At 49.0% G+C, this 24,754-nt stretch overlaps 1 protein-coding gene across 1 annotated transcript in view; it reads left to right on the top strand.

Annotated features, from left to right (window-relative positions):
- GRIK4 (glutamate ionotropic receptor kainate type subunit 4) overlaps nt 1–24,754 on the top strand; it is a 799,826-nt gene that overhangs the window by 717,815 nt on the left and 57,257 nt on the right. Inside the window, exon 14 of the mRNA XM_077457367.1 lies at nt 11,621–11,730. Coding sequence (XP_077313493.1) covers nt 11,621–11,730 — 110 coding nt within the window. The remainder of the gene's footprint in view (nt 1–11,620; nt 11,731–24,754) is intronic.

Genomic DNA, 24,754 nt, shown 5'->3' with positions numbered 1-24,754 from the left:
TGGTATAGGGTGCTACGGTACATAGGCCTGAGTGCAGTACAGTCTGCTGTTCTGTAAGGACCGCTATCGGTCCACAATACATAGGGTTGCCGTGCACTACTGCTGACCGCTGCCCTATACTGCAGCAGTCCTTCATTGGTATAGGGACTGACGTACAGTCTGCTAATCACTAACACACAACCTGCTTGGTCCACAAAAGTTCTTATAAGGACTGGTAACTTGGTATAGGGTGCTACGGTACATAGGCCTGAGTGCGTTACAGTCTGCTGTTCTGTAAGGACCGCTATCGGTCCACAATACATAGGGTTGCCGTGCACTACTGCTGACCGCTGCCCTATACTGCAGCAGTCCTTCATTGGTATAGGGACTGACGTACAGTCTGCTAATCACTAACACACAACCTGCTTGTTCCACAAAAGTTCTTATAAGGACTGGTAACTTGGTATAGGGTGCTACGGTACATAGGCCTGAGTGCGTTACAGTCTGCTGTTCTGTAAGGACCGCTATCGGTCCACAATACATAGGGTTGCCGTGCACTACTGCTGACCGCTGCCCTATACTGCAGCAGTCCTTCATTGGTATAGGGACTGACGTACAGTCTGCTAATCACTAACACACAACCTGCTTGTTCCACAAAAGTTCTTATAAGGACTGGTAACTTGGTATAGGGTGCTACGGTACATAGGCTTGAGTGCGGTACAGTCTGCTGTTCTGTAAGGACCGCTATCGGTCCACAATAGATAGGGTTGACGTGCACCACTGCTGACCGCTGCCCTATACTGCAGCAGTCCTTCAGCGGTATAGGGACTGACGTACAGTCTGCTAAACACTAATACACAACCTGCTTGGTCCACAAAAGTTCTTATAAGGACTGGTAACTTGGTATAGGGTGCTACGGTACATAGGCTTGAGTGCGGTACAGTCTGCTGTTCTGTAAGGACCGCTATCGGTCCACAATAGATAGGGTTGACGTGCACCACTGCTGACCGCTGCCCTATACTGCAGCAGTCCTTCAGCGGTATAGGGACTGACGCACAGTCTGCTAAACACTAACACACAACCTGCTTGGTCCACAAAAGTTTTTATAAGGACTGGTAACTTGGTATAGGGTGCTACGGTACATAGGCCTGAGTGCGTTACAGTCTGCTGTTCTGTAAGGACCGCTATCGGTCCACAATACATAGGGTTGCCGTGCACTACTGCTGACCGCTGCCCTATACTGCAGCAGTCCTTCATTGGTATAGGGACTGACGTACAGTCTGCTAATCACTAACACACAACCTGCTTGGTCCACAAAAGTTCTTATAAGGACTGGTAACTTGGTATAGGGTGCTACGGTACATAGGCCTGAGTGCGTTACAGTCTGCTGTTCTGTAAGGACCGCTATCGGTCCACAATACATAGGGTTGCCGTGCACTACTGCTGACCGCTGCCCTATACTGCAGCAGTCCTTCAGCGGTATAGGGACTGACGCACAGTCTGCTAAACACTAACACACAACCTGCTTGGTCCACAAAAGTTCTTATAAGGACTGGTAACTTGGTATAGGGTGCTACGGTACATAGGCCTGAGTGCAGTACAGTCTGCTGTTCTGTAAGGACCGCTATCGGTCCACAATACATAGGGTTGCCGTGCACTACTGCTGACCGCTGCCCTATACTGCAGCAGTCCTTCATTGGTATAGGGACTGACGTACAGTCTGCTAATCACTAACACACAACCTGCTTGGTCCACAAAAGTTCTTATAAGGACTGGTAACTTGGTATAGGGTGCTACGGTACATAGGCCTGAGTGCGTTACAGTCTGCTGTTCTGTAAGGACCGCTATCGGTCCACAATACATAGGGTTGCCGTGCACTACTGCTGACCGCTGCCCTATACTGCAGCAGTCCTTCATTGGTATAGGGACTGACGTACAGTCTGCTAATCACTAACACACAACCTGCTTGTTCCACAAAAGTTCTTATAAGGACTGGTAACTTGGTATAGGGTGCTACGGTACATAGGCCTGAGTGCGTTACAGTCTGCTGTTCTGTAAGGACCGCTATCGGTCCACAATACATAGGGTTGCCGTGCACTACTGCTGACCGCTGCCCTATACTGCAGCAGTCCTTCATTGGTATAGGGACTGACGTACAGTCTGCTAATCACTAACACACAACCTGCTTGTTCCACAAAAGTTCTTATAAGGACTGGTAACTTGGTATAGGGTGCTACGGTACATAGGCTTGAGTGCGGTACAGTCTGCTGTTCTGTAAGGACCGCTATCGGTCCACAATAGATAGGGTTGACGTGCACCACTGCTGACCGCTGCCCTATACTGCAGCAGTCCTTCAGCGGTATAGGGACTGACGTACAGTCTGCTAAACACTAATACACAACCTGCTTGGTCCACAAAAGTTCTTATAAGGACTGGTAACTTGGTATAGGGTGCTACGGTACATAGGCTTGAGTGCGGTACAGTCTGCTGTTCTGTAAGGACCGCTATCGGTCCACAATAGATAGGGTTGACGTGCACCACTGCTGACCGCTGCCCTATACTGCAGCAGTCCTTCAGCGGTATAGGGACTGACGCACAGTCTGCTAAACACTAACACACAACCTGCTTGGTCCACAAAAGTTTTTATAAGGACTGGTAACTTGGTATAGGGTGCTACGGTACATAGGCCTGAGTGCGTTACAGTCTGCTGTTCTGTAAGGACCGCTATCGGTCCACAATACATAGGGTTGCCGTGCACTACTGCTGACCGCTGCCCTATACTGCAGCAGTCCTTCATTGGTATAGGGACTGACGTACAGTCTGCTAATCACTAACACACAACCTGCTTGGTCCACAAAAGTTCTTATAAGGACTGGTAACTTGGTATAGGGTGCTACGGTACATAGGCCTGAGTGCGTTACAGTCTGCTGTTCTGTAAGGACCGCTATCGGTCCACAATACATAGGGTTGCCGTGCACTACTGCTGACCGCTGCCCTATACTGCAGCAGTCCTTCAGCGGTATAGGGACTGACGCACAGTCTGCTAAACACTAACACACAACCTGCTTGGTCCACAAAAGTTCTTATAAGGACTGGTAACTTGGTATAGGGTGCTACGGTACATAGGCCTGAGTGCAGTACAGTCTGCTGTTCTGTAAGGACCGCTATCGGTCCACAATACATAGGGTTGCCGTGCACTACTGCTGACCGCTGCCCTATACTGCAGCAGTCCTTCATTGGTATAGGGACTGACGTACAGTCTGCTAATCACTAACACACAACCTGCTTGTTCCACAAAAGTTCTTATAAGGACTGGTAACTTGGTATAGGGTGCTACGGTACATAGGCTTGAGTGCGGTACAGTCTGCTGTTCTGTAAGGACCGCTATCGGTCCACAATAGATAGGGTTGACGTGCACCACTGCTGACCGCTGCCCTATACTGCAGCAGTCCTTCAGCGGTATAGGGACTGACGTACAGTCTGCTAAACACTAATACACAACCTGCTTGGTCCACAAAAGTTCTTATAAGGACTGGTAACTTGGTATAGGGTGCTACGGTACATAGGCTTGAGTGCGGTACAGTCTGCTGTTCTGTAAGGACCGCTATCGGTCCACAATAGATAGGGTTGACGTGCACCACTGCTGACCGCTGCCCTATACTGCAGCAGTCCTTCAGCGGTATAGGGACTGACGCACAGTCTGCTAAACACTAACACACAACCTGCTTGGTCCACAAAAGTTTTTATAAGGACTGGTAACTTGGTATAGGGTGCTACGGTACATAGGCCTGAGTGCGTTACAGTCTGCTGTTCTGTAAGGACCGCTATCGGTCCACAATACATAGGGTTGCCGTGCACTACTGCTGACCGCTGCCCTATACTGCAGCAGTCCTTCATTGGTATAGGGACTGACGTACAGTCTGCTAATCACTAACACACAACCTGCTTGGTCCACAAAAGTTCTTATAAGGACTGGTAACTTGGTATAGGGTGCTACGGTACATAGGCCTGAGTGCGTTACAGTCTGCTGTTCTGTAAGGACCGCTATCGGTCCACAATACATAGGGTTGCCGTGCACTACTGCTGACCGCTGCCCTATACTGCAGCAGTCCTTCAGCGGTATAGGGACTGACGCACAGTCTGCTAAACACTAACACACAACCTGCTTGGTCCACAAAAGTTCTTATAAGGACTGGTAACTTGGTATAGGGTGCTACGGTACATAGGCTTGAGTGCGGTACAGTCTGCTGTTCTGTAAGGACCGCTATCGGTCCACAATAGATAGGGTTGACGTGCACCACTGCTGACCGCTGCCCTATACTGCAGCAGTCCTTCAGCGGTATAGGGACTGACGTACAGTCTGCTAAACACTAATACACAACCTGCTTGGTCCACAAAAGTTCTTATAAGGACTGGTAACTTGGTATAGGGTGCTACGGTACATAGGCTTGAGTGCGGTACAGTCTGCTGTTCTGTAAGGACCGCTATAGGTCCACAATAGATAGGGTTGACGTGCACCACTGCTGACCGCTCACCTATACTGCAGCAGTCCTTCAGCGGTATAGGGACTAAGAGTTTTGTCACAGGGTCATTTAAAAAATGACATGCAGAGGAAGAGGCAGGCCCTTCCGCAGGGGTGGTAGGGGTAGGGCAGGAGCAACAGGCTTGAGCCAAAGTGGGAAGTTGCAGAAGGTGCGTTCAATTACTTTAAAGGATGCACCAGACTTGGTTGAGTGGCTCGCTCAGCCTTACTCTTCTGCACCCTCCTCATCCTCTCGATCTGCACCCTCTTCTTCACTCTCTGCTATGTGCACCCCCAAAGACACTACCACCAACAACACGACCACCACCACCACCACCACATACCTTCCGCTTGAGTCACTGGAATTATTTTCCGATCCATATCAAGAGGACATTTCTGATGCGCAGCCACTCTTGGTATTGGATCAGGAAGAGGAGGTAGCAACAAGCGCTACTCAGCAGTCTGACGCCAGTACCCAGATCAGCCCAAGGAGGAGGTTGGTCCCCGGTGTTGCTGCCTACTCTACTTATAGCGGTGGGGAAGGTGACGTTGATGATGACGTGTCTAGTGATGTCACGTGGGTGCCCACAAGAGAGGAAGAGGAGGGGAGTTCAGAGGGAGATATGGACCAGCAGATAGGGAGGAGAAGCAGCAATGACTTACATTGCACAGCAGGGACAAAGCAGACTGCAAATGTATCAGGAGCGAGTCATCGACCATGTACGGTCACATCTGGCGCTCCCAGGACACCGGCACATGGCTCCGCAGTGTGGGCTTTTTTTAACGTGTCCGCTGCTGACAATAGCGTTGCCATCTGCAATCTTTGCAGTCAACGCGTTAGTCGCGGTAAGCCCAATACTCACCTAGGGACGACCGCCTTAAGAAGGCACATGAGCAGCCATCACCGAGCCCAGTGGGAGCAACGGAACACACAAAGCCACACTGCAGGCTCTCACCGTCCAGCCTCGTCTTCTACTTCTCCTTCTCCTCTCTCCTCACAATTGTCCTCCACTCCACCTTCCATCACGCCAAGCTCACATTTTTCTGCAAAAAGGCAGGCTTCCGTGGGCCTAATGTTTGAGCGTAAAAAAATGATGACGCCGGATAACCCTCTTGCCCAACGGTTGGCGGCTGGCTTGTCAGAACTCATAGCCCGCCAACTACTGCCATATAAACTGGTGGACTCGGAGGCCTTTCGCAAATTTGTGGCCATTGGAACACCACAATGGAAGGTCCCAGGAAGGAAGTATTTCTCAGAGAAGGGCATCCCAGAGCTATATGGCCATGTTCAGCGGCAAGTGAATGTATCTCTGGCACACAGTGTCGGTGCCAAGATACATCTGACCACAGACACGTGGTCTAGCAAACACGGGCAGGGAAGGTATATCAGTTTTACTGCCCACTGGGTGAACCTTCTGACGGCCGTCAAGCATGTAACCCGTGGCACCCGTGTAGATTTGGTTTTACCGCCACGGATTGCATGCAGGCCTGACTCTTCTTCTCCTCCTCCTACTCCATCCTCCTCCCTCTCCTCCTCAGCTGCCTCCTCCTTTTCCGCTGCTAGCGTCTCTTCCACTGCACCGCCCAAGCTCCCCAGAACCTATTCCACATGCCAGGTGAGACGTTGCCATGCCGTGCTGCGTCTGTTGTGCCTGGAAGCAAAGAGCCACACTGGCCCGGCACTCCTTTCAGCTTTGCGTTCACAGGCAGATGAGTGGCTAACACCGCTCAATTTGACAGTTGGTAAAGTGGTGTGTGACAACGGTGCCAATCTGCTTAGCGCATTGAAACAGGGCAAAATCACGCACGTGCCGTGCATGGCACACGTCTTAAACTTGGTCGTGCAGCGATTCCTTGTCAAATACCCTGGGGTCCAGGACATCTTGCGGCAGGCAAGGAAAATCTCGGCCCATTTCAGAAGATCTTACACGGCCATGGCTCGCCTTGCTGACATTCAGCGGCGACACCATCTGCCGGTCAGACGTCTTATTTGCGATTGCCCGACGCGATGGAACTCAACCTTCTATATGCTTGATAGGCTGCTCCAGCAGAAACGTGCAGTTAACGTCTACCTGTATGAACTCTGCGAAAGAAACGGTTCTGGGGAGCTGGGTTTTTTTTCACCGCGCCAGTGGCTGCTCATGCGCGACACATGCAGACTTCTGCGGCCATTTGAGGAGATCACCAAACTGGTCAGTCGCAGCCATGGCGCCATCAGTGACATGGTACCTTATGCCTTCTTTCTGGAGCGTGCATTGCGTCGTGTCATTGATCAGGCTGTGGAGGAGCAGGAGCGGGAAGATGAGGAAGTCGCAATGCTGGATGAATTCCCAGGGGGGGCTACTCTATCTGAGACAAGTCAACAACAGGAGTCTGATGAGGAGTCAGAGGAGGATGGTGCCGGGGCGGATGAGCAGGAGCAAGAAGAGCATGCTTTAAACCTTTCTGGGATCCCTGTTGTGCGAGGATGGGGAGAGGAGAATGAAGAGGACGACATTATCCTGGATGATGAGCAGGAGCCAGGCCACCACACCGCTTCCACTTTAGTGCAAATGGGGGCCTTCATGCTCCAGTGTTTTAATAGGGACCCCCGTATAAAAAGCATGAGGGTCAAGGACCAGTACTGGGTGGCAACGTACTTAGACCCCCGGTACAAACACAAAATGGCGGAAATGTTACCGCCGTCGCAGAGGGCTGTCAGAATGCAGCACTTCCAGGCCTTGCTTCGAGAAATGCTGCATTCTGCTTTTGCGTGCGCTGGCAGAGGAGCAATTCCCACTCCCAGAGAAGGATTTGCGGGTACCAATCCAACAGCGCCTGCAAGAAGAGGCCGGTTTGAAGATGTGTTGGTGACTTCGGATATGAGGTCATTCTTTCAGCCGACCCATCGACAGGTGTCATCCGGATCCAGCATCAGGGAACGCCTAGACCGTCAGGTGTCCGACTACATTGGGTTAACGGCCGATGTGGACGCTCTGAGGAGTGATGAACCCCTAGACTACTGGGTGGGCAGGCTTGACCTCTGGCCAGAGCTTGCCCAATTTGCAATCGAACTGTTGGCTTGCCCCTCATCCAGTGTCCTGTCCGAAAGGACGTTCAGCGCAGCAGGGGGGATTGTGACCGATAAGCGTACTCGCCTAGCTCACCACAGTGTTAACTACCTCACATTTCTAAAAATGAATGAGGCATGGATCTCGGAGGAATTCAACACATGTGATCAGTAGACCATGTATATGTCTATAAACAATTTTTGGAATCAAGCACACAGACCTTCTTAATTCATTTGGCTCACTTCCCTGACCCAAAAAAGCACACCGTACTATATGCCCCTACCCTCCTCTTTGAAGAGGTTGAGCGGTGTCATATTTCTACTGGGGCTGCTTATTATGAGGGGTTCCCACCATCCCTGTGCTGTGCTGACTTCCTCCTGGGTGTTCTTATTATGAGGGGCTCCCACCATCCCTGTGCTGTGCTGACTTCCTCCTGGGGGTTCTTATTATGAGGGGATCACACCATCCCTGTGCTGTGCTGACTTCCTCCTGGGGCTGCTTACGGTGCTGCTGTCAGCGCTGTATGTCACGGAGCTGCTGTCAGCGCTGTATGTCACGGAGCTGCTGTCAGCGCTGTATGTCACGGAGCTGCTGTCAGCGCTGTATGTCACGGAGCTGCTGTCAGCGCTGTATGTCACGGAGCTGCTGTCAGCGCTGTATGTCACGGAGCTGCTGTCAGCGCTGTATGTCACGGAGCTGCTGTCAGCGCTGTATGTCACGGAGCTGCTGTCAGCGCTGTATGTCACGGAGCTGCTGTCAGCGCTGTATGTCACGGAGCTGCTGTCAGCGCTGTATGTCACGGTGCTGCTGTCAGCGCTGTATGTCACGGAGCTGCTGTCAGCGCTGTATGTCACGGAGCTGCTGTCAGTGCTGTATGTCACGGAGCTGCTGTCAGCGCTGTATGTCACGGAGCTGCTGTCAGCGCTGTATGTCACGGAGCTGCTGTCAGCGCTGTATGTCACGGTGCTGCTGTCAGCGCTGTATGTCACGGAGCTGCTGTCAGCGCTGTATGTCACGGAGCTGCTGTCAGCGCTGTATGTCACGGAGCTGCTGTCAGCGCTGTATGTCACGGAGCTGCTGTCAGCGCTGTATGTCACGGAGCTGCTGTCAGCGCTGTATGTCACGGTGCTGATGTCAGTGCTCTGTATTACGGTGCTGCTGTCAGTGCTCTGTATCTCCTGCACCCTCTTGTTTGCCTACCCTGGTCCCTGACCTTCCCTCTCCTCCATTGCCTTCATTAGCTCCATAGTCCTGAATTGTCAGAACAATTTCCCAAATAAAAAAAAAATGCTTGTAGTTATCGATCCCAAATTCACCTCATACATGTATTATGCTATTGTCCAGGTGGTGGGACTACGTGCTACCCCCTAATAATTACCCCGTGGCCGCAAATTCGACCTAAAGGTTTGCGAAATTCGCCTCCCATTGAAGTCAATGGAGCCCGCGGCGAACGGTCGTTTTCGCGAACGTTTGTGTCCGTTCGCGTTTCGCGTTCGCGAAACGTCCCGTCGGAAGTTCGTCCATCACTACCCAGGAGTCTTCAGGAGGGGAGGAGAGGAGGAGGATTTTCTCAGCTAAGCACACTCTCCTGTATGCATGCTTGAGCTAAAGGCAGATGGATTCTAGAAAGTAAATGCTACATGAATCATTTGCCCTTAAGATGGCCACGGCCAGAAAATCTAGGGGGTTGTTTTTCAAAGCGATTTCTCAACAAAATAAAGCAAAAAGACCTGGATGGATGGGGGAGTTTGCTTTGAAAATTAAGAAATTGTGTTTTTGGTTTGTGGTGCTCAGATACAGTGAAGATCTGCTTTAACTACATTAGAATAGATTCAGGAGAAATTGATTGAGACTTTAAAGAGGAAGTAAACCCTGATGGGTTTACTTCCTATTTTTTTCCCTGCAAAGGTAAAGCATAATGGACTACTATGCATCGCATAGTAGCTCATTATGTGTCACTTACCTGACACAGGAGCCAGCGAAGTCGCCGCTGATCCCTGTAGTCCGCCGCGTCCATCTTGCTGGTGGCGTCTCGCAGCTCCGACCAATGACAGCGGCGAAGCCGCGATGACGTCACTCCCGCGCATGCGCACGGGAGTCGAGTCTCGCAGCTCCGACGCTGCCATTCGGCGAAGCCGCGATGACGTCACTCCCGCGCATGCGCACGGGAGTCGACAAATTAGGCAAATCCATTCTTGGACTTGCCGCATTTAGTGCGCCTGCGCGCCGCTGCCTATGGCGCATGCGCCGTAGACAGCGGTGCCCCTTTTTGGGCAAATATCTCCTAAACCATATAGGTTTAGGAGATATTGCTTGGACCTACAGGTAAGCCTTAATCTAGGCTTACCTGTAGGTCAAAGTGGTTTGAAGGGGTTTACTTCCTCTTTAAAGAAGGGTCACGAGTATTACAAGGAGGCTGCTGACAGACATCATGGATTACTTCCTGAATTCCATGCTGTTGTTAAATATTGGTTATTTACCAAAATTTTGAAGGTTTATGTTCTATCTGTTAAGTTGGCTCAAAGGTTTGGGTGACCTTTTCACATTTCTGCTCAAATACATCTGGTCACTTTTCATTTAAAACATCGTCACAGTATGAAGATTCACCCTGTTTTTTACATATTACTTAAACCAGTTCATGAAAATCCTTTTTCTGAGAGAAAACCTGTTGAGGTAAAAGGTGAAGAACAATTTATGGTTGAAAGAATTCTCTGTTCTAGAATCTTTAGAAACAAATTGCAGTATCTGGTTCAATGGGAAGGATATGGACCAGAGGAAAATTCTTGGGAACCTGAGGAGAACGTTCATGCCCCCAGATTGGTAAGAGAATTCCTCCAGTGGTTACCTCCCAAATCTGACCCTAAAATGTCCAGAGGTTGTCTTGGAAGGAAGGGGGAAACATCTGCCGCCGCACTCCACCTCCTGGTCGGGAGATCCTGAGGACCACAACCTGGTACTAGCATGCAGCATAACCCATCTCCACTATCAGTAGCTCTGGTGAAGACTAAATAGTGCTTGGGTGAGACTGCATCATCCGCCAGGGTGACCTACTTGTGTGCTTATCCTGCTGGTCGATGTGAACTTCTCTACTGCTAAAGCTACTGGTCTCCAAGCCTGACCCCTGACCATGACACCCTCCTGCCTGCATGTATGAGCTAAAGGCAGATGAAATCCAGAAAGTAAATGCTACATGAGTGATCTGCCCTTACTCAAGATGGCCATGCCTACAAATACTAGGCAGCTGTTTTCAAAGTAATTTCCCAACAAAATAATGCATGGACACCTAGATGGATGGGTGAGTTTGCTTTGAATATTAAAAACAAAAACGAAATGGTGTTTCCGTTTGTGTTTGTCAGATAAACTTTAGGACTCTATTTTTTGTTTCAGAACTTCACCCAATGAGTACTTAACTATACATGCTGCCAGATGCTCTGTTTTAGAAAAATGAAAAGACATTTTCCCACAATGGATCTGATTAAGCAGAAACTGCAATTTATTAAAACCGTGGACAGACTTGAATTACTACTTCACAAGCCTGCAATTATTTAAGAGAACTTGACCTCATTACAACCCAATACGACCTCTCTTGTTGTCTCTTGATAGTCAGTCAGTCTAGTTAGTTTTAAACTCAAATACAACTTGGTATGCTTCATGGATAACATATTATGATAAAAGTTTAGCTTAGCCTCTTTACCCTCTCCCCCTCTCTAACTCCTCTCTTCAAAATTTCTTTCAACTGCACAACTCCATAAGTTTTGAAAACCAAATCAATTTGCTCTAAATGAGGGGTTATCACTCCATACTACTAATGAAATATATGTGTGTGTGTGTATATATATATATAATGTATATACACACACACACACATATACATAACCACATATATATAAATATCTGGACAGTATATATATTTTGCATGTTTACAAAAGAACTATACATTGCCTTTAACAACTTTGTAATATGGACATTATGACATATTGTTTGAAAACAACATTGAGCCTCTGTACATTTACAGTATAAATAATTTTTTTTTTTTAATTCTCAATTAATCAATTGTGTTTTATTGCAGGGCAGAAAACCAGGCTACTTTTCCTTCCTTGATCCATTCTCGCCTGGAGTATGGCTTTTTATGCTTCTTGGCTACTTGGCTGTCAGCTGTGTTTTATTCTTAGTAGCCAGGTAATGTTTAAAGTTATTACATTTCCACTGGCATTTAGGCTGTTTTCATATGCTTTATAGGCACTATAGCGCTAAAAATAGCGCTTGGATAGCGCCTGTAAAGAGCCTCTCCTGTCTCTCCAGTGTGAAAGCCTGAAAGCTTTCACACTGGAGCAGTGCATTTGCAGGACAGTAAATAAAAAAGTCCCGCAAGCAGCATCTTTGCAGTGCTGTAGAAGTGGTGTATACACCGCTCTAAAGCGCCCCTGCCCATTGAAATCAATGGGTAGCGCTAGTGAACCGCTGGAAAAGCGCCACTGCAGCAGCAATTTGCAGGCGGTTTTAACCCTTTTTCGGCCACTAGCGGGGGTTAAAAGTGCCCCGCTAGCAGATGAATAGCACAGCTAAAACGAGGGTACAGCGTCGCTAAAAATAGCTGCACTATCCCTGCCGATGCCCCAAATGCTGAGTTGTGAAAGCACACTTAGTGAGGTATATGTCACAGCTGCATGTAACTAGGTGGTTAAAGCCCAAACCAAGTTGCTAACTACCAGTGGCGTAACTAGAACCTTCAGGGCCCCGATGCAAAAAACCATGAAGGGCCCCCCTGACAGGGCCCTTTACTCCGAGTTTGGTGGCGGAACAACAGGGTGCGGTTGCAAGTGGATGGCTGCATGTAAAGGAACCAATTTCTCCATTTGCCACCGCTTCTCCTCCTCTCCCTCCCACAGGCATTCAGCGGCTGCAGGAGGAAAATGGAGAGATGGGTTCCTCTAGGTCGGTGTTTCTCAATCTTTTTTCAGTCAGAGCACCCATTAAGTACATCCCTATGTGAATGGGGCTGCACTGCAACCCCTCTGCAACTGTGTGCATTGCATGCAGTTGCAGCATAGTGATGATGCATTTAAGGGGTTGTAAACCCTTGTGTTTTTTCACCTTAATCCATCCTATGCATTAAGGTGAAAAAACACCTGGCAGTCACCGGAAGCCCTTTTACTTACCTGAGCCCTGGAACTTCACCAGGTGGAGATGCGCTCTTCCTTTGCCCGGGGTTCTTGGCTCCTGATTGGATAGATTGATAGCAGCTCAGTCATTGGCTCCCACTGCTGTTAATCAAATCCAATGACGCGGGCGTCGGGAGCGCCTGCAAGGTAGTCCCCCCCCCCCCCGGGAGAGCGCTTCTCCTAGGGGGTTGTCTGATAAGAGGAGGAGCCACGAGAGCCACCGAGGGATCCCAGAATACAAGGTTCGGGGCCACTTTCTGCAAAACGAGCTGCACAGTGAAGGTAAGTATAACATGTTTGTTATTTAAAAAAAAAAAGCAAACCTTTACAATCACATTAAGGGGTTAAAACAGGTGGTCAGGAGGCAACATATTGCCCCTTTACCAGCTGTCAAATGCCTCTGAAAAGCGATCTGAGCACAGATTGCTTTTCAGAGGAATAGCATTTTTTTTGCTGGTACTTTGAACAAGCAAGAAAAAAAAACCAGTTCTGATTGTACACATATGGGGTAGGGCTGGAGAAAAAAATCGATTTGAATCTTGAATCGAGTTGAGAGGTCAAATCAATTCAAATTTTCAGCAAATATTTTTTTTTAGATATTTATTTTTTCACCAGGGTCGGTGCTGACACCGCAACGGTCCTGAGGAGCTGCGGGCAGGAGTTTTTAGGTGAGGCCGCGGCTCCGGCCTAGTCCGCGAGGCCGGACCCACGGACGAAGCCACGGCCTCACCTAAAATCTCCTGCCCGCAGCACCTCAGTACTGGTGCGGTGTCCATAAAAAAAAAAATCTGATTCGAATTGTGAATCGAGTTTTTTGTTTTTTAAATGACAAATTTTCTTTTTTAGAAAATCGCCCAGCTCTAATATGGGAAGGGGGGGGGGCAGGATTAAACGCAGATACATAAAATGTGCATACATACATCTAAACAGCAGCGGCTGGTGCTCAAAATTTTTGGGGGGCACAAATTTTTTTTATAAAGAAAATCATCAAATGCAGCCACTGTGTCGTCAAACACTGCCACTGTACCCTCAAATGCAGCCACTGTGCCATCAATCGCCGGCCATTGTGCCCAAACACTGCCACCGTGCCATCAAACCCTGCCACTGTGCCCATTTAACGCTACCACTGTGCCCATTTAAAGCTGCCACTGTGCCATCAAATGCTGCCACTGTGCCATCAAACGCTGCCACTGTGCCATCAAACGCTGCCACTGTGCCATCAATTGCAGCCACTGTGCCAAATGCTGCCACTGTGCCCAATGCTGCCACTGTGCCCAATGCTGCCACTGTGCCCATTTAACGCTGCCACTGTGCCCTCAAATGCTACAACTGTGCCATCAATTGCAGCCACTGTGCCATCAAACGCTGCCACCGTGCCATCAAAAGCTGTCACTGTGCCATCAAACACTGCCACTGTGCCATCAATTGCAGCCACTGTGCCCATTTAACGCTGCCACTGTGCCATCAAACGCTGCCACTGTGCCATCAATTGCAGCCACTGTGCCCATTTAATGCCACTGTGCCCATTTAACGCTGCCACTGTGCCATCAATTGCAGCCACTGTGCCAAATGCTGCCACTGTGCCCATTTAACGCTGCCACTGTGCCCTCAAATGCTACAACTGTGCCATCAATTGCAGCCACTGTGCCATCAAACGCTGCCACCGTGCCATCAAACACTGCCACTGTGCCATCAATTGCAGCCACTGTGCCCATTTAACGCTGCCACTGTGCCATCAAACGCTGCCACTGTGCCATCAATTGTAGCCACTGTGCCCATTTAACGCTGCCACTGTGCCCATTTAACGCTGCCACTGTGCCCATTTAACGCTGCCACTGTGCCCATTTAACGCTGCCACTGTGCCCTCAAATGCTACAACTGTGCCATAAATTACAGCCACTGTGCCATTAAACGTTGCCAGTGTGCCATCAAATGCTGCTAGTGTGCCCTTGAATGCCCCCAGTGTGCCCCCCCGCCCGCTCGCCATCTACACACATGCACACACACACATAAAGTCTTTTCAAAAATGGCAGTGCTTTATCTTACCTCTTCCTGCTGGGTACTGCACTGTAGGGGGGGACAAAGAGCACACACTGTGCTTTCACTTTAGTTACAAGCAGTGTGATGACTCCGAGCTCCCCGCACAGTGCCGATTACACTTCGGCCGAAGATCGAGGAGCTCGGTCTCAGCCGCCCGCTCCTTCAGATAAGGGGCAGCATGGGGCCTGGTCGCCTTGGCGATCTCAGCGACCCCTATAATTCCGCCACTGCTAACTACCTTGTCTGCTCCCCTCTACATACACTAGGCTTTCCTTAATTTTCTGCAGCTGTTTTTCAGACCACAATTAAAGATGAGCACAAAGCCAGTAGTTAGTCCTTTTGCAGTCTAAATATGAATATAGGAAGCAAGAAAAGGAGTGGAATGTAACAAGGAAAAGGGCCCATATCAAAATAACAACTTTTATTGTAATCTTTATATATTTATATTTCTGTTTTCTTTCTTTGTTCTTTTATTTTCTTTTTCTATATTTCATAGTAGATCTTCTATACAGATTAATTGGTTATATTATCAGTTAAATGCAAATTACTTATACATGCTTCCACTATAAATGAATAATTTGGAAATAGTTACCCATTTACATGTACAGTACTTTGAAAAAGTATTCATACCCCTTGGGATTTTTCACATTTTGTCATGTTGCAACCACATAAACATATTGTATTGGGATTTTATGTGATAGACCAACACAAAGTGGCACATAGATGTGAAATGTGAGGAAAATGATAAATGGTTTTCAAAATGTTTTACAAATAAATATGTGAAAAGTGTGGCGTGCATTTGTATTCACCCCCCTTTACTCTGATACCCCTAACTAAAATCTAGTGGAACCAATTGCCTTCAGGCATCACCTAATAATATGAGGTTTGTTATGCCGCGTACACACGATCAAACAAGCGGGTGGAAAAGTCCGGCAAACTGAAGTCCGCCAAACAATCCCACTCCCCCCCCCCCGTGTGTAGCCTCCGGCATACTTTTTTGACCCGAAAGTACGGCGGACTTAGAATGTAGTTTTACACTCCAATCTTCCCGCCGGACTCGCATTTCGGCGGACAATCCGGCCGTGTGTATGCCAGTCCGCCGTACTTTTGAAATGAGCGGACTTTTCCCGCCCGGAGAAAAGTCCGCTCATTTCGAACGGGTCTCCAGGTAGGCGGGGCCCGCGAAGGAGACATCGCTGGCCCCGCCGCCTGGTATGGACTTAAAGGGGAACCCCAACGCCGAAAAAAATCGGCGTGGGGGTCCCCCAGGTCCACATCAGACCCTTGTCCGAGCACGCTACCCGGCCGGCCAGGAAAGGGGGGGACGAGCGAGCGCCCCCCCTCCTGAGCCGTACCAGGCCGCGTGCCCTCAACATGGGGGGTGCCAAAGCACCTTGTCCCCATGTTGATGAGGACAAGGGCCTCTTCCCGACAACCCTGGCCGTTGGTTGTCGGGGTCTGCGGGCGGGGGGCTTATCGGAATCCGGGAGCCCCCTTTAATAAGGGGGCCCCGGATACCGGCCCCCCACCCTATGTGAATGAGTATGGGGTACAATGTACCCCTACCCATTCACCTGTAAAATAAAGTACAAAAAAAACACAACACACAAGATAAAATAGTTTATTGCACAGCTCCGGGGGTCTTCCGTCTTCGGGGGTCTTCTCGCCGGACTCCTCCGCTATCTTCTTGTAGCTCTTTTACTAGCGGAGGAGCCCGGCTTTCTTCCTCGCCGCCGACCTCTTCTTCCGACTTCGGGGGTCTTGTCCCCTCTTCGGTTCTTCTGCCGAGCCACCGCGCCTTCTTCTAGCTCTTTTACAGGCCGGTCTTCTGTCGCCGCTGCCGCCGCCTTCCGTTCTTCTGTTCTTCTCTTCTTCTTCTTCTTCTTCAGAAGAAGATGTTGCCTCGCCGAGTCCTCCGCTCACAATGACGGGGACCGGGCACGCAGTGACTTATATAGGGACAAGGGGCGGGGTCTTCGGTGGATGTCACATGGGTTGATGTCACATGGTGACCCCGCCCCCTTACGATGTCACAGTCCCGGAGGGCGGGGGGCTTATCGGAATCCGGGAGCCCCCTTTAATAAGGGGGCCCCGGATACCGTCCCCCATCCTATGTGAATGAGTATGGGGTACAATGTACCCCTACCCATTCACCTGTAAAATAAAGTACAAAAAAAAACACAACACACAAAATAAAATACTTTATTGCACAGCTCCGGGGGTCTTCCGTCTTTGGGGGTCTTCTCGCCGGACTCCTCCGCTATCTTCTTGTAGCTCTTTTACTAGCGGAGGAGCCCGGCTTTCTTACTCGCCGCCGACCTCTTCTTCCGACTTTGGGGGTCTTGTCCCCCTCTTCGGTTCTTCTGCCGGGCCACCGCGCCTTCTTCTAGCTCTTTTACAGGCCGGTCTTCTGTCGCCGCTGCCGCCGCTTTCCGTTCTTCTGTTCTTCTCTTCTTCTTCTTCTTCTTCTTCTTCAGAAGAAGAAGATGTTGCCTCGCCGAGTCCTCCGCTCACAATGACGGGGACCGGGCACGCAGCGACTTATATAGGGACAAGGGGCGGGGTCTTCGGTGGATGTCACATGGGTTGATGTCACATGGTGACCCCGCCCCCTTACTATGTCACAGTCCCGGAGGATGCTGGGATTGTCGCCATGTGACATCAACCCATGTGACATCCACCGAAAGACCTTGTCCCTATATAAGTCGCCGCGTGCCCGTTCCCCGTCATTGTGAGCGGAGGACTCGGCGAGGCAACATCTTCTGAAGAAGAAGAAGAGAAGAACAGAAAAACGGAAGGCGGTGGCGGCGGCGGCGACAGAAGACCGGGTCACCGCCTGTAAAAGAGCTAGAAGAAGGCGCGGTGGCCCGGCAGAAGAACCGAAGAGGGGGACAAGACCCCCGAAGTCGGGAGAAGAGGCCGGCGGCGAGGAAGAAAGCCGGACTCCTCCGCTAGCAAAAGAGCTACAAGAAGATAGCGGAGGAGTCCGGCGAGAAGACCCCCGAAGATGGAAGACCCCCGGAGCTGTGCAATAAACTATTTTATCTTGTGTGTTGTGTTTTTTTTTGTACTTTATTTTACAGGTGAATGGGTAGGGGTACATTGTAACCCATACTCATTCACATAGGGTGGGGGGCCGGTATCCGGGGCCCCCTTATTAAAGGGGGCTCCCGGATTCCGATAAGCCTCCCGCCCGCAGACCCCGACAACCAACCGCCAGGGTTGTCGGGAAGAGGCCCTTGTCCTCATCAACATGGGGACAAGGTGCTTTGGGGTGGGGGGGCCGCGCGGCCCCCCCTTCCCCAAGGCACCCCCCATGTTGAGGGCACGCGGCCTGGTACGGCTCAGGAGGGGGGGTGCTCGCTCGTCCTGATGTGGGGTCTGATGTGGACCTGGGGGGACCCCACACCGATTTTTCCCCTTTAAATTCATACCATGCGACGGGGCCAGCGACGTCTCCTTCGCGGGCCCCGCCTACCTGGAGACGCGCTCGAAATGAGCGGACTTTCCTCCGTGTGTGTGGGCGAGTCCGTTCATTTCAAAAGTAGGGTGGATAGTACGGCGGACTTAGTACGCCGTATTAGTCCGCTGAAAAAGTGCCGTGTGTGGGCAAGTAGCCCGTTCGGAAAGTCAGACGGACAGTCTGGCGGGAAGTCCGCCAGACTAAGTACGTCGGACAGACGGCTAAGTGTGTACGCGGCTTTAGAGAACCTTAGTGAACAGGCAGCATCATGAAGGCCAAGAAACACAGCAGACAGGCCAGGGATAAATTTGTGGAGACGTTTAAAGCAGGGTTAGGTTATATAAAAATATCCTAAGCTTTGCTCATGGAGCAATGTTCAATCCATCACCCGAAAACAGAAATAGTATGAGCACAACTAAAAACCTAACAAGACATGACCGTCCACCTAAACTGACAGGCTGGGCAAGAGAGCATTAAACAGAGAAGCAGCCAAGAGGCCCATGTAACTCTGGAGGTGCTGCAGAGATCCACAGCTCAGGTGGGAGAATCTGTCCACGGGACAACTATTAGTTGTGCACTCCACAAATCTGGCCTTTATGGAAGAGTGTCGTTTGCAGTTTGAGACAAGCTATGTGGGGTAACACAGCAAGCGTGGAAAAAGGTGCTCTGGTCAGATGAGACCAAAATTGAACTTCTTGGCCTAAAAGCAAAATGCTATGTGTGGTGGAAAACTAACACTGAACATCACCCTGAACACACCATCTCCACCGTGAAACATGGTGGTGTCAGCATAATGTTGTGGGAATGCTTTTCTTCAGCAGGGACAGGGAAGCCAGTCAGAGTTGATGGGAAGATGGATGGAGCCAAATACAGGGCAATCTTAGAAGAAAACCTGGTAGAGTCTGCAAAAGACTTGAGACTGGGGCAGAGGTTCGCCTTCCAGCAGGACAATGGCCCTAAACATACAACCCGAGCTACAATGGAATGGTTTAGATCAAAGCATATTCATGTGTTAGAATAGCCCAGTCAAAGTCCAGACCTAAATCCAATTAAGAATCTGTGGCAAGACTGGAAAATTGCTATTCACAGATGCTCTCCACCCAGTCTGACAGAGCTTGAGCTATTTTGCAAAGAAGAATGGGCACAAATGTCACTCTCTATATGTGCAAAGCTGGTAGAGACATCCCCAAAAAGACTTGCAGCTGTAATTGCAGGGAAAGGTGGTTGTACAACGTATTGACTCAGGGAGGCTGAATATCAATGCACGCCACGCCACACTTTTCACATATTTATTTGTAAAACATTTTGAAACGAACTATTTATCATTTTTCATCCACTTCAAAATTATGTGGCACTTTGTGTTGGTCTATCACATAAAATCGCAATAAAATACATTTATGACAGAATGTGGAAAATGTCAAGGGTATGATACTTTTTCAAGGCACTGTATGTTAATATGATTACAACTGTATGGTATTGGATACAAAGACATAATATCAATGCAGTAAAAGGAAACATTGGTAGTGGGTTTGATATAAGCTTTGTAAATCTAATTCTTTATGTTTGTGTTTGAGGCTTGTAAATTGCAAATTTTCAATAAAAATATATAAAAAACAAGAAAAACAAAACAAAAAAACAACTCCAACTTTTGGCATAGTCATTGGAAATGTGTCACAGCATTCTTGTAATGACAGTGTTCAGATAAAGAATTGTATATGGCTAAATCTGTCCCCCATTGTCTTTCTGATATTAGTTTGCATGTTTAAATTTGAGGAAATAGCCAGAGGCATAAATATTTCTGGAGTCTTAAAGCAAATAAAGTGTTCTGATGTTTCCCCAACCTCTATCTGAAAGGCAAACCTATTACTATGTGTTGTGCCAACTTACTGTTTTGTTATTAGTCTAATATACAGTAGGTACTGTACTGAAAACACATTATGCATTCTAAGTTATCTGCAAACAGTATCGTTGTACTAAGAAATTATCATGCATTGAAACAGTACTGACAACTTTCTATGCATGTTCACCAACTGTGGCCACCACTCAGAACCATCAAGGGACGAGGGAGAGCATTTATGCAAGCACAAAGGGTGGAATTCTGAAGCCCCGTACACACGAGCGGACTTTTCAACATCCAAAGTCCGACGGACTGATTCCGTCAGCCTATTCGATCGTGCGTGGGCTGCAACGGACTTTTGATTCACCAAAGTCTGACGGACTTTAGGATATGGAACATGCTTCAAATTTTTCCGACGGAACTCCGCCGGACCTGGTCCCTTCGAAAAATTTGCTCGTGTGTATGCTATTCCGACGGACTAAAACCGACGCTAGGGCAGCTATTGGCTACTGGCTATGAACTTCCTTATTCGAATCCAGTCGTACGTCATCACGTTCGAATTTTGCAATTCTAGCATGGGGGCTGGCAGTGGCTGTGTGCACTGCCTCAAAAACCCCTTTAAGATTCCGATTACCCTTACTACAATATTCCCTGGTCATACGCCTGACAAGGAGTAAGGGAATGTCCAATATGGACACTCTGTCCTCAGTGTCTGGTACCAACAGAATCACAGGTAGATGAATCAGGCTCAAGGACAATGAATTTCCATGCCCAATATAATTCTAAAGGATCTTTAATAATTCTAAAGGATCTTTAAAGCCCCGTACACATGAGAGGACTTATGTCCGACAGACTTCCGAAGGAGTTCCGCCGGAGTTCTGCCGGAGTTCCGATAGAGTTCTGACGGACTTTTCGGCTGAGCGGACTTGGCCACACACAATCACACTAAACTCCGACGGTGGGGGGGCCGCGCGGCCCCCCCTTCCCCAAGGCACCCCCCATGTTGAGGGCACGCGGCCTGGTACGGCTCAGGAGGGGGGCGCTCGCTAGACATGTGCAAAAGGAAAAAATTTGTTTCGTTTCGTTTCGTTTTAATTCGTTAATTCATTAATTTCGTTTAGTTAACTTCCTTAAATTTGTTTTCGGATTTCGTTTAGTTTTCTACTGAATTTGAAAAATCGGCCACATTCGAAAATATTTCTACCGGATTCGAAATGATTTCAACATGATTCGACATTATTTCAACCACATTCGAAAATATTTTGTGACCCAACTTTAGGGCCATGTATCTCGGGGTCACTTGGTGCTAGAAACTCCATATTTGGATATGTTGTAGTGCTAGTACTATTGTGTTTGCATGCCAAATTTGGGGTTTCTAGCTATAAGTGACCCCGAGATATGTGGCCCCAAAGTCGAGTCGCAAAATGTTATTAGTTATTAGAGCAGAGAATGACATTTTGCGACCCGATTTTGGGGCCACATATCTCGGGGTCACTTATAGCTAGAAACCCCAAATTTGGTATGCAAACACAATAGTACTAGCACTACAACATATCCAAATTTGGAGTTTCTAGCACCAAGTGACCCCGAGATAGATGGCCCTAAATTCGGGTCACAAATTATTTTCGAATGTGGTTGAAATAATGTGGAATCATGTTGAAATAATTTCGAATGCGGTTGAAATAATTTCGAATCATGTCTAATTCATTTGTTATATTTCTTTCGTATTCGTTGTAATTTGTTATTTTTTTATTCGGACATTCAGATGCATCCGAATGTCCGAAAGATGCAAAATTCGTCCGAATTTCGCTTCGTTACGAAACGAATTGCACAAGCCTAGCGCTCGCTCGCCCCCCTTTCCTGGCCGGCCGGGTAGCGTGCTCGGACAAAGGTTTGTTGTGGACTTGGGGGGAACCCCCACGCCGTTTTTTTCGGCGTTGGGGTTCCCCTTTAAGTCCATACCAGGCGGTGGGGCCAGCGACGTCTCCTTCGCGGGCCCCGCCTACCTGGAGACGCGCTCGAAATGAGCGGACTTTTCTCCGGGCGGGAAAAGTCCGCTCATTTCAAAAGTACGGCGGACTTGCATACACACGGCCGGATTGTCCGGCGAAATGCGAGTACGGCGTGCAAATTTTTGTGCAAACCGAAATTCTAAGTCCGCCGTACTGTCGGGTCAAAAAAGTATGCCGGAGGCTACACACGGGGGGATTGTTTGGCGGACTTGAGTTTGCCGGACTTTTCCACCGGATTGTTTGATCGTGTGTACGTGGCATTAAAAGTTTTATGCAGAATTAAATTGCAAAAATAAATATTAACAACAACTTTATCAGTGCAGCTCCACCTGTGCCCAATACAGCCTCACCTGTGCCCAATGCAGCATGACCTGTGCCCAATGCAGTGTGACCTGTGCCCAATGCAGTGTGACCTGCCTGTGCCAAATGCAGCATGACCTGTGCCCAATACTGCCTCATCTGTGCCCACCTGTGCCCAGTGCAGCGTTCCCTGTGCCCAATGCAGCGTGACCTGCCTGTGCCCAGTGCAGCATTTCCAGTGTCCAATACAGCCTCATATGTGCCCAATACAGCCTCATCTGTGGCCTGCCCGTGGCCAATACAGCCTCGCCTGTGCCCAATACTGCCTCACCTGTGCCCAGTGCAGTGAAGCCTGTGTCCAATGCAGCGTGACCTGCCTGTGCCCAGTGCAGCATGTCCAGTGTCCAATACGGCCTCACATGTGCTCAATGCAGCTTGACCTGTGCCCAATGTGGCCTGCATGCTCCCAATGCAGTGTGACCTGCCTGTGCCCAATATAGCCTCACCTCAGCCTACCTGTGCCCAATGCAGTGTGGCCTGTGCCCAATGCAGCCTCACCTGTGCCCAGTGCAGTGTGACCTGCCTGTGCTTAAAGCAGCCTCACCTGTGCCCAATGTGGCCTGCCTGTTCCCAATGCAGCGTGGCCTGCCTGTGCCCAGTACAGCCTCACATGTGCCCAATACTCCCTCACCTGTGCCCACCTGTGCCCTATGCAGCGTGACCCGTGCACAATGCAACCTCACATTTGCAGAGGAAGAGGCGAGCTGTCCAGATCAGCAGAGAGTGAGATGGTCCGCTGTAAGAGCTTTCATTTGAATTTCCTGTGTTCCCAGGGCTCACCTCACATTTATTGGCCTGGCGCCTTTGATGGCATCACATGTCCCACATTGGACTGGTGTTCTATCAAATACGTCGGATCAAGAGGTGGGTCTATGTGACGTGAGCCCCGGGAACACAGGAAATTCAAATGAAAGCTCTTACAGCGGGCGATCTTGCTCTCTGCTCGTACGGACAGCTCGCCTCTTCCTCTCCTCACTTCCCCTTGTTGGGGGACCATGCGGGCGGTGCTCCCCCCCCCACTCCTGGGCAGCCCCACGCTCACCAACAGCCAGTTTTCACTCGCAATATGCGAGTGGAAAATTTGTAGGCTGGCATATACAATAAGTAATCCTAGCAGAGGGGCTGGCAGTGATTGTGTGCACCGCTCGGAACTGTGATAGAAGGGGAGGGGAGGGGCGGCTCACACACAGACTAGCTGACAGGCAGAGAGGGGAGGGGGAGGAGTACACAGGAGTAGAGAGCAGGCTGTGGATAACTGAGGCGCATAAACTGACCACGGTGTCAGGGCTCAGCAGCCATGATAAACCGTGGTCATTTTACAAAGGGGAGGGCATAAACTAGCATTATCGTTCAGGCATTACAAGTGTTACAGGCACAGCACAAGCACTGTGCTGTATAACATACTTTAAAGAAACAGGATCAATTTTTTTGAGGGGGGGGGGTTAAAAAACACTTTAAGGGGAACAGAGAGACCAGTTCCCCATCAGATCTGCTTGGCAGCACGCAGAGATGTGGGTGGATCCTTCGCCACTATTCAGTCCAATTTCCGTTTTGAATTCACCTGCTGCCATGCGCTGTCAATCAAAAGTAAGGCAGACCTGATGGGAAACGATTCACTCAGTTCCCCATTAGGCACCCCACTCACACATTCATGAAAGCTTCTGAGCACAAACGTGGCCCACTCTGAGCACTGGCATACCTCTGTATGCTACTTCAGAACTGGTCTTAAAGGATTTGTGAACATACAATTTTATTAACACTTTCTAAAAGAGTTATAACTTTTTAGGGCACCATAACTGTATTTGATAAGTTTCAAAGTGATCTTTTTACCAAAGTTAAAAAGGTCTATCACGTGACAATGCATCCCATCTTTCTGATAGTGGGAGTGGGTCTCCTAATACTTATCCTACAGGTGATACTCAAAAATTTAGAATAACGTGCAAAAGTTCATTTATTTCACTAATGCAACTTAAAAGGTGAAACTAATATATGAGATATCATGCAAAGCAAGATAGTTCAAGTCGTGATTTGTCATAATTGTGATGATTATGGCTTACAGCTCATGAAAACCCCAAATCCACAATCTCAGAAAATTAGTATAGTACATGCAATCAATAAAACAAGGATTGCACATAGAACAAGTTCAGACCTCTGAAAAGTATAAGCATGCATATGTACTCAGTACTTCTTTTGCAGCCTCAATGCGGCATGGCATGGACACTATCAGCCTGTGGCACTGCTAAGGTGTTATGGAAGACCAGGATGCTTCAATAGGAGCCCTCAGCTCTTCTGCATTGTTCGGTCTCATGTCTCTCATCTTTCTCTTTAC

This window comes from Lithobates pipiens, unplaced genomic scaffold, assembly GCF_037356315.1.
Source record: "Lithobates pipiens isolate NorthernLeopardFrog02 unplaced genomic scaffold, aLitPip1_a1.2 Scaffold_27, whole genome shotgun sequence".
NCBI classification, from domain to species: domain Eukaryota; kingdom Metazoa; phylum Chordata; class Amphibia; order Anura; family Ranidae; genus Lithobates; species Lithobates pipiens.
The sequence above is the reverse complement of the archived record's forward strand: the minus strand, read 5'-3'. Positions and strand labels throughout refer to the sequence as shown.